General features: G+C 62.3%; 1 protein-coding gene across 1 annotated transcript in view; it reads right to left on the bottom strand.

Moving 5' to 3' along the window:
- ZPR1 (ZPR1 zinc finger) overlaps window positions 1–8512 on the bottom strand; it is a 12506-nt gene extending 3994 nt beyond the window's left edge. Inside the window, exons 1-5 of the mRNA XM_075606604.1 lie at window positions 8286–8512; window positions 5621–5782; window positions 4894–4984; window positions 4174–4244; window positions 57–143 (exon numbers count right to left, since the gene is read on the bottom strand). Coding sequence (XP_075462719.1) covers window positions 57–143; window positions 4174–4244; window positions 4894–4984; window positions 5621–5782; window positions 8286–8408 — 534 coding nt within the window. The 5' untranslated portion in view covers window positions 8409–8512. The remainder of the gene's footprint in view (window positions 1–56; window positions 144–4173; window positions 4245–4893; window positions 4985–5620; window positions 5783–8285) is intronic.
- Between the last annotated feature and the right edge of the window lie 1857 nt (window positions 8513–10369).

The following is a 10369-nucleotide window of genomic DNA, read 5'->3' as shown; positions in this document are numbered from 1 at the left end:
GTATAGACTCTGCCGTTGGGTGAACGGAGGAGCCAGCCTCGGGGCAGTTTGCTTACGAAGGTAAACGGGATCTCCCCGTCCTTCAGTCTCTCCAGCTTGCTGATAAACTCATCAATTTTCTCTGCAACTCCCTGATCGTGCACCTGCAGAGAAACAAGAAGCGTGGCACACACGGGAGGAGAGGGGAAGCAGCGCGTGGCGCGGGACCCGCCCAGGGAGAGGAGGAGCACACCACCCCCCGCATGAGGAGCAGCGCGCGGCGCACGGAGAGGTGGAGCAGCACGTGACACGGCACCCGCGGAGAAGGAGCAGCGCGTGGGACCCGTCGAGGAGAGGAGTAGTGCGTGGCGTGGAAGAGAAGGAGCGCGTGGGACCCGTGGAAGAGGAGAGGTGCAGCGCGCATGGCGTGGAAGAGAGGTAGCGCGTTACGTGGGACCTGGAGGAGAGGAGCAGCGCGTGGCGGTGAACGCGTGGAAGAGAAATAGCACGTGACTTGGGACCCGCGGAGGAGAGGAGCAGCGCATGGCACGGGACCTGCGGAGGAGAGGAGCAGTGTGTGGCATGAAAGAGAAGTAGCGCGCGGGACCCGCGGAGGAGATGAGAAGTAGCGCGTGACTCGGAACGCGCGCAGAAGAGCGTGACGCGGAACGTGCGGAGAAGAGAAGCGCGTGACGCGGAACGCGCGGAGAAGAGAAGCGCGTGACGCGGAACGTGCGGAGAAGAGGAGAAGCGCGTGACGCGGAACGCGCGAAGAGCGTGACGCGGAACGCGCGGAGAAGAGAAGCGCGTGACGCGAAACGCGCGGGGGAGAGGAGAAGCGCGTGACGCGGAAGAGGAGAAGCACGTGACGTGGAGCATGACGCGGAAGAGGAGAAGCGCGTGACGTGGAGCGTGCGGGGAAAAGGAGAAGCGCGTCACGCGGAAGAGGAGAAGCAGCGCGTGACGCGGAAGAGGAGAAGCAGCGCGTGACGCGGAAGAGGAGAAGCGCGTGACGCGGAAGAGGAGAAGCGCGTGACGCGGAAGAGAAGCGCGTGACGCGGAAGAGGAGAAGCGCGTGACGCGGAAGAGGAGAAGCGCGTGACGCGGAAGAGGAGAAGCGCGTGACGCGGAAGAGGAGAAGCGCGTGACGCGGAAGAGTAGCGCGTGACGCGGAAGAGTAGCGCGTGACGCGGAAGAGGAGAAGCGCGTGACGCGGAAGAGGAGAAGCGCGTGACGCGGAAGAGGAGAAGCACGTGACGTGGAGCATGACGCGGAAGAGGAGAAGCGCGTGACGTGGAGCGTGCGGGGAAAAGGAGAAGCGCGTGACGCGGAAGAGGAGAAGCAGCGCGTGACGCGGAAGAGGAGAAGCAGCGCGTGACGCGGAAGAGGAGAAGCAGCGCGTGACGCGGAAGAGGAGAAGCAGCGCGTGACGCGGAAGAGGAGAAGCAGCGCGTGACGCGGAAGAGGAGAAGCAGCGCGTGACGCGGAAGAGGAGAAGCGCGTGACGCGGAAGAGGAGAAGCGCGTGACGCGGAAGAGGAGAAGCGCGTGACGCGGAAGAGGAGAAGCGCGTGACGCGGAAGAGTAGCGCGTGACGCGGAAGAGGAGAAGCGCGTGACGCGGAAGAGGAGAAGCGCGTGACGCGGAAGAGGAGAAGCGCGTGACGCGGAAGAGGAGAAGCGCGTGACGCGGAAGAGGAGAAGCGCGTGACGGGGAAGAGGAGAAGCGCGTGACGGGGAAGAGGAGAAGCGCGTGACGGGGAAGATGAGAAGCGCGTGACGGGGAAGATGAGAAGCGCGTGACGGGGAAGAGGAGAAGCGCGTGACGGGGAAGAGGAGAAGAGCGTGACGGGGAAGAGGAGAAGCGCGTGACGCGGAAGAGGAGAAGCGCGTGACGCGGAAGAGAAGCGCGTGGCGTGGGAGAGGAGAAGCACGTGGCGTGGGAGAGGAGAAGCGCGTGGCGTGGGAGAGAAGCGCGTGACGCGGGAGAGGAGAAGCGCGTGGCGTGGGAGAGAAGAAGCGCGTGGCGTGGGAGAGAAGCGCGTGGCGTGGAAGAGGAGAAGCGCGTGGCGTGGGAGAGAAGCGCGGAGGAGATGAGAAGTAGCGCGTGACGCGGAACGCGCGGAGAAGAGCGTGACGCGGAACGCACGCAAAAGAGGAGAAGCGCGTGACGCGGAACGCGCAGGGAAGCGCGTGACGCGGAACGCGCGGAGAAGAGAAGCGCGTGACGCGGAACGCGCGGAGAAGAGCGTGACACGGAACGCGCGGAGAAGAGAAGCGCGACGCGAAACGCGCGAAGAGGAGAAGCGCGTGACGCGAAACGCGCGGGGAAGAGGTGAAGCACGTGACGCGGAAGAGGAGAAGCACGTGACGTGGAGCATGACGCGGAAGAGGAGAAGCGCGTGACGTGGAGCGTGCGGGGAAGAGGAGAAGCGCGTGACGCGGAAGAGAAGCGCGTGACGTGGAAGAGGAGAAGCGCGTGGCGTGGGAGAGAAGCGCGGAGGAGATGAGAAGTAGCGCGTGACGCGGAACGCGCGGAGAAGAGGAGAAGCGCGTGACGCGGAACGCGCGGAAAAGAGGAGAAGTGCGTGACGCGGAACACGCGGAGAAGAGCGTGACGCGGAACGCGCGGAGAAGAGAAGCGCGTGACGCGGAACACGCGGAGAAGAGAAGCGCGTGACGCGAAATGCGCGGAGAAGAGCGTGACGCGAAACGCGCGGGGAAGAGGAGAAGCGCGTGACGCGGAAGAGGAGAAGCACGTGACGTGGAGCATGACGCGGAAGAGGAGAAGCGCGTGACGTGGAGCGTGCGGGGAAGAGGAGAAGCGCGTGACGCGGAAGAGGAGAAGCGCGTGACGCGGAAGAGGAGAAGCGCGTGACGCGGGAGAGGAGAAGCGCGTGACGCGGGAGAGGAGAAGCGCGTGACGCGGGAGAGGAGAAGCGCGTGACGCGGGAGAGGAGAAGCGCGTGACGCGGGAGAGGAGAAGCGCGTGACGCGGGAGAGGAGAAGCGCGTGGCGCGGGAGAGGAGAAGCGCGTGGCGCGGGAGAGGAGAAGCGCGTGGCGTGGGAGAGGAGAAGCGCGTGGCGTGGGAGAGGAGCAGCGCGTGGCGTGGGAGAGGAGAAGCGCGTGGCGTGGGAGAGGAGAAGCGCGTGACGCGGGAGAGGAGAAGCGCGTGGCGCGGGAGAGGAGAAGCGCGTGGCGCGGGAGAGGAGAAGCGCGTGGCGTGGGAGAGGAGAAGCGCGTGGCGTGGGAGAGGAGCAGCGCGTGGCGTGGGAGAGGAGAAGCGCGTGGCGTGGGAGAGGAGAAGCGCGTGGCGTGGGAGAGAAGCGCGTGGCGTGGGAGAGGAGAAGCGCGTGGCGTGGGAGAGAAGCGCGTGGCGTGGGAGAGAAGCGCGTGGCGTGGGACCTGCGGAGGAGAGCAGCGCGTGGTGTGGAAGAGAAGTAGCGCGTGACGTGGAAGAGGAGAAGCGCGTGGCGTGGGAACCGCGGAGAGCAGCGCGTGGCGTGGGAACCGCGGAGGAGAGCAGCGCGTGACGTGGAAGAGGAGAAGCGCGTGACGCGGAAGAGGACAAGCGCGTGACGTGGGACCCGCGGAGGAGAGCAGCGCGTGGTGTGGAAGAGAAGTATACGCGTGGCGTGGGACCCGCGGAGGAGAGCAGCGCGTGGTGTGGGACCCGTGGGAGAGAAGTAGCGCGTGGCGTGGGACCCGCGGAGGAGAGCAGCGCGTGGTGTGGGACCCGTGGGAGAGAAGTAGCGCGTGGCGTGGGACCCGCGGAGGAGAGCAGCGCGTGGTGTGGGACCCGTGGAAGAGAAGTAGCGCGTGGCGTGGGACCCGCGGAGGAGAGCAGCGCGTGGTGTGGGACCCGTGGGAGAGAAGTAGCGCGTGGCGTGGGACCCGCGGAGGAGAGCAGCGCGTGGTGTGGGACCCGTGGGAGAGAAGTAGCGCGTGGCGTGGGACCCGCGGAGGAGAGCAGCGCGTGGTGTGGGACCCGTGGGAGAGAAGTAGCGCATGGTGTGGGTTTCCTAGAGAAACTTGGGAAAATAGCCTGAAAATGTGATCTGCTAAAGCAGGCGTTTTCTGCTCCGCTGCATTAAAGCTGCACAGTGCGAGAAGCAAAGAATGAGCGTCGTGCGCAGGCAGAGGCGCAGGCGTCGTGCGCAGGCGTCGTGCGCAGGCAGAGGCAGACGCCCCTTACCCTTCGGGACGGCTGCTCCTGCTGCAGTCCTGTCACTGCTCTGTCAAGGATTCCTTCAATTGTCGTAAGTGCTGAGAAAAAAAACCAATATAAAAAGAGAGTGCGACAGATAAAAGTGTGTGTGATACACACGCGCACACAAAAATATATATATATATAAAGAGAGAGACGTGCACAAAATGTGTGTGAAATAGATACGCACGCGCCCACTCACAGGACAGAAGACGACACATCCAGCTAAGTGATCAAAAATATGTCTTTGCACAAAAAAAAAAAAAAAAACTATTTTTGGCCACTTACCTGGATGTGTCGTCTTCTCCGCTCCCTTGAGTTTGGGTGAAGTTACTTATATTATTTACCTGTGCCATGTGCACTCAATATATATTTATAATGTGTGCTTCCTGATAACCGGATATATACACGTCTGCACATTTCTTCCTGGGAATTTCAAATGAACACGCAGCGCAGAACGCGCAGCGCAGAACACGCAGCGCAGAACACATCCATTTGAGTTTTAATGAACATACAATAGGAAGGTGCTGACACTGTATATATCCCAGCAAGCACATTCTGGCAGTCCTGCATTATTACTATAGTCCCCTATAGGAACACACACAGACACACAGACACACAGACACACAGACACACAGACACACAGACACACAGACACACAGACACACAGACACACAGACACACAGACACACAGACACACAGACACACCTCCCTTCTGTGTAGTAGCCGGGATCTCGAACTCCAGCTCCGGTATCCGCGTTGTTGCATAGTCCGTCTTTACCACTTCACGGCTCACGTCCTGCAGGGAGAATAGTCAGGACAGCTGTACCCGGAAACCTCACCCCCTCTGTACATGAGCTCCCCCCGTCCCCCTGCTCTCACACTCTTCCCCGACTGTCTCTCATTCCTTCTCCCGCCCTCCCTCTCCTCACCCCCTCTGTACATGACCTCCCCCTGTCCCCCCGCTTTCTCACTCCACCCCGCCCTCCCTCTCCTCACCCCCTCCCCCCGCTTTCTCACACCCGCCCACCCTCTCCTCACCCCCTCTGTACATGAGCTCCCCGTCCCCCCGCTCTCACACTCCTCCCCGCCCACCCTCTCCTCACCCCCTCTGTACATGAGCTCCCCCTCCCCCCGCTCTCACACTCCTCCCCGCCCACCCTCTCCTCACCCCCTCTGTACATGAGCTCCCCCTCCCCCCGCTCTCACACTCCTCCCCGCCCACCCTCTCCTCACCCCCTCTGTACATGAGCTCCCCCTGCTCTCACTCCTCCCCGACTTTCTCTCATTCCTTCTCCCTTGGCTCTCTTTCCTCACATATACCATCTCCCTCCCCCCCCCAGCTTTACATCTGTCCTGTCAGGAGCCAAATTAACCTCTTCAGTACCATATTACTCCCCCGCCAGGAGCAGCCCCCACACACACAGCCCCTCACCCGCTTGTTGCGGACGCAGAGCACGTAGCGCACCCCCTGCTCCTGGATGCGGCCGGCGGACTGGATCTCTGCGTTGTTCCATTTGCAGTGGTCACAGGTGAAGGAGCTGACAATGATCTCCCGGAAGAAAGGCACCTTGGTGAACAGGAGTCGGGTAACCCCCTGCGAGAGAGATAGGGACGATGGGGACCACGGGGGGGTAGGGAGGGGAGAGATGGGGACCACAGGGGGGCGGGAGAGAGAGATGGGGACCACAGGGGGGCGGGAGAGAGAGATGGGGACCACAGGGGGGCGGGAGAGAGAGATGGGGACCACAGGGGAGCGGGAGAGATGGGGACCACAGGGGGGCGGGAGAGAGAGATGGGGACCACAGGGGGGCGGGAGAGAGAGATGGGGACCACAGGGGGGCGGGAGAGAGAGATGGGGACCACAGGGGGGCGGGAGAGAGAGATGGGGACCACAGGGGGGCGGGAGAGAGAGATGGGGACCACAGGGGGGCGGGAGAGAGAGATGGGGACCACAGGGGGGCGGGAGAGAGAGATGGGGACCACAGGGGGGCGGGAGAGAGAGATGGGGACCACAGGGGGGCGGGAGAGAGAGATGGGGACCACAGGGGGGCGGGAGAGAGAGATGGGGACCACAGGGGGGCGGGAGAGAGAGATGGGGACCACAGGGGGGCGGGAGAGAGAGATGGGGACCACAGGGGGGCGGGAAAGAGAGATGGGGACCACAGGGGGGCGGGAGAGAGAGATGGGGACCACAGGGGGGCGGGAGAGAGAGATGGGGACCACAGGGGGGCGGGAGAGAGAGATGGGGACCACAGGGGGGCGGGAGAGAGAGATGGGGACCACAGGGGGGCGGAAGAGAGAGATGGGGACCACAGGGGGGCGGGAGAGAGAGATGGGGACCACAGGGGGGTGGGAGAGAGAGATGGGGACCACAGGGGGGGGAGAGAGAGATGGGGACCACAGGGGGGGGGGGAGAGAGAGATGGGGACCACAGGGGGGGGGAGAGAGAGATGGGGACCACAGGGGGGGAGAGAGATGGGGACCACATGGGGGGGGAGAGAGATGGGGACCACAGGGGGGAGAGAGAGATGGGGACCACAGGGGGGGGGAGAGAGATGGGGACCACAGGGGGGGGGGAGAGAGATGGGGACCACAGGGGGGGGAGAGAGATGGGGACCACAGGGGGGGGAGAGAGATGGGGACCACAGGGGGGGAAGAGAAATGGGGACCACAGGGGGGGGGAGAGAGATGGGGACCACAGGGGGGGGAGAGAGATGGGGACCACAGGGGGGGGAGAGAGATGGGGACCACAGGGGGGGGGGGAGAGAGATGGGGACCACAGGGGGGGAGAGAGATGGGGACCACAGGGGGGGGGGGAGAGAGATGGGGACCACAGGAGGGGGGAGAGAGATGGGGACCACAGGGGGGGGGAGAGAGAGATGGGGACCACAGGGGGGGGGAGAGAGAGATGGGGACCACAGGGGGGGGGAGAGAGAGATGGGGACCACAGGGGGGGGGAGAGAGAGATGGGGACCACAGGGGGGGGGAGAGAGAGATGGGGACCACAGGGGGGAGAGAGATGGGGACCACAGGGGGGGGGGAGATGGGGACCACGGGGGGGGGGAGAGATGGGGACCACGGGGGGGGGGGAGAGATGGGGACCACGGGGGGGGGGGAGAGATGGGGACCACAGGGGGGGGGAGAGAGAGATGGGGACCACAGGGGGGGAGAGAGATGGGGACCACAGGGGGGGGAGAGAGATGGGGACCACAGGGGGGGGGAGAGAGATGGGGACCACAGGGGGGGGAGAGAGATGGGGACCACAGGGGGGGGGAGAGAGATGGGGACCACAGGGGGGGAGAGAGAGATGGGGACCACAGGGGGGGAGAGAGAGATGGGGACCACAGGGGGGGAGAGAGAGATGGGGACCACAGGGGGGGAGAGAGAGATGGGGACCACAGGGGGGGAGAGAGAGATGGGGACCACAGGGGGGGAGAGAGAGATGGGGACCACAGGGGGGGAGAGAGAGATGGGGACCACAGGGGGGGAGAGAGAGATGGGGACCACAGGGGGGGAGAGAGAGATGGGGACCACAGGGGGGGAGAGAGAGATGGGGACCACAGGGGGGGAGAGAGAGATGGGGACCACAGGGGGGGAGAGAGAGATGGGGACCACAGGGGGGGAGAGAGAGATGGGGACCACAGGGGGGGAGAGAGAGATGGGGACCACAGGGGGGGGAGAGAGAGATGGGGACCACAGGGGGGGAGAGAGAGATGGGGACCACAGGGGGGGGAGAGAGAGATGGGGACCACAGGGGGGGAGAGAGATGGGGACCACAGGGGGGGAGAGAGAGATGGGGACCACAGGGGGGGAGAGAGAGATGGGGACCACAGGGGGGGAGAGAGAGATGGGGACCACAGGGGGGAGAGAGGGATGGGGAGAGATGGGGACCACAGGGGGGGTAGAGAGATGGGGACCACAGGGGGGGAGAGAGATGGGGACCACGGGGGGAGTCAGGAAGGGCTCCTGTGACAGACCCCTCAAAAGTATCACATCTAAGGTAGAGATATCTCACACACACACACACACACACACACACACACACACACACACACACACACACACTTTTCCAACCAGTGACACACACATAGTCTCACATTCTGGTAGCAGTTCATACACAGAGACTCTATCTCTGTGGGTTGCTGCTCCTCATCCTCCGCGCTGAAATCCCGGAAAAGTGACACCGAGGTGCGAGCACCGCCCGTCCGGAGAAGCGACATGCCACCCACGTGTCTCTCCCGCACCCGGAAGCGCAGTCCCGTGACTCCGCCCGGAGAAGTGACATACCACTCACGTGTCTCTCCCGCACCCGGAAGCGTCTGTCACAGGATCGAGTCACGTGACCCCACACGCCGACAACTCCCGCTCCTCCAATCACCGCTCGAGGTTTATTCTGTCTCCCACCTGTCCGTATGTGAGGGAGGCCCAGCTCGCAGAGTGACAGTGACGTCATAGAGAGTGCTCCTCCCCAATCCGCACTTGCTGTCATGGTTAGATGCGCATGCGCAGTGGTGCGCATTTGCTTACCTATATTTCAGGCTCCGACACACGCGCACGCAAATTTCTTTTAATGGGGCCCAGGACAAGTGAAAGGAGCAGCCCCCCCCCCCCCCCCAACCCATTGTGCACCTACCACGGAAAAAAATATTTTTTAGCGTGCAACTTTTACTTACAGTAACTGTTTTCTTCTTATTGTAATACGGGAAAAAAAACATTATAAAGCAATCTGTTTATTTTTATATTTTCAATAAAAGACAGGTGACTGCCTGCCTGGGTGGGTGAGTGTCACGATAGGTGGGGTAACCAGGGCAATAATAAAGGCATTATACCCGGCTGGTTAACCCTAAATCGTGTTGGGACGGAAGGGGTTAACTGTATGTTCACCACACTGAGATGTTTTCCCCTACACCATCTGTACTGTCCCCATTTTGCAGCTCAGAACCTAGCAGCAGCTATGTGAATGTATGTCAATATGTATGAATTGTATTTAAGAAGCTAGCACTCTAATTTTTGGAGTGCAGGTAGCTGAGAATGTGAGAAGCGCATACATATTGTTTGGTGTCCCCCACACATACAGAACGTGTGTGTATATATATATATATATATGTAGCCCCGAGGTAAATTTAAACTTTCTGGCCCCCCTCCGCGAGTGCCGTGCGGTAGCGGGTGCCGCCGGAGGCTGCGACGGACCCGCCGGCACTTCGCGAGGGTGGGGGCCAGTGCAGGGAGCAGCTCGCGGTGTTCTGGTGCAGGACGGTTGCCGGGGACGCGATCGGGCCGTCGCTAAGGCCGCGATCGCGTTGCCACCGGCCCGGCGGCTTAAGGAGAGGGTGCCGCCATTGCGCGTTAGTTCGCGCATGCGCAGTAGGTGGCCAGCGCAGGGAAGGCTCCAGACAGGTCGCGCATGCGCAGGTAGGATCCCCAGAGCTAGGGAGAGATCGCGCGAGGGCAGGCATAGGGAGACAGAGGTCAGGTGCTCCCTTGCAGCCAATAGGGCTGGAGGAAGCTCAGCCCGGGAATATAGATACATTTCCCGGGCTTTGCAGAGTGAGTCTGCACGAGGAGAAGGAAGGAGTAGGAAGGGTGTAGGGAGCGCGTGGCTCCTGCACCAGGTAAGGGTTCTCCTTAGGTCCCCAGGCAGGCCCCAATTCCCGGTAAGGGCAGGGGGTAACTGAAAAGGGACGGCCCTAGATAAGGAGGTTACCCTTAGGTGCGGAAGGTGCAGTTTGGCAGTGCCACAGCGGATAGGGCTGTGCGCACTGGCAAATAGGCACAGCGTGCGAGCAGTGGAATTGCTGCGGGTTCCAGTGGATGGTGTGTGTGTTATGTTAGCTGTGTGTTGTCGCTGCATGTGCTGGGCGCAGTGTGTGCAGCGTGTGTGAAAGCCTGCAGGCTGACGGTGAGAGCTGTATGTCTGCTGCAGGCTGTTAGGTGTTAGTTAGCAGTTTCAGATAGGACCGGGTAGCTAGGGGAGGGGGCAGGTTATTGTTCCACAGGCCCTAGGAGTTTTCCCCAAGCCACCCCAGGTTGCGGTTCATCAGGGACAGGCCCTAGGTTAGGGTTCCTGTCACGTTAGGGATAGATAGGGATAGCGGCGGTTGCTGTTCCCGTGATGCGGTTGGTGTTGCCGTAATTCGGTTGCTGTTCCCGGGAAGCGGTGGGACCCTCGTTGGGGTCCTGG

The sequence above is a fragment of the Ascaphus truei genome, chromosome 6 (genome assembly GCF_040206685.1).
Source record: "Ascaphus truei isolate aAscTru1 chromosome 6, aAscTru1.hap1, whole genome shotgun sequence".
Lineage (NCBI taxonomy): Eukaryota > Metazoa > Chordata > Amphibia > Anura > Ascaphidae > Ascaphus > Ascaphus truei.
This window is presented reverse-complemented; position numbering and strand designations above follow the sequence as displayed.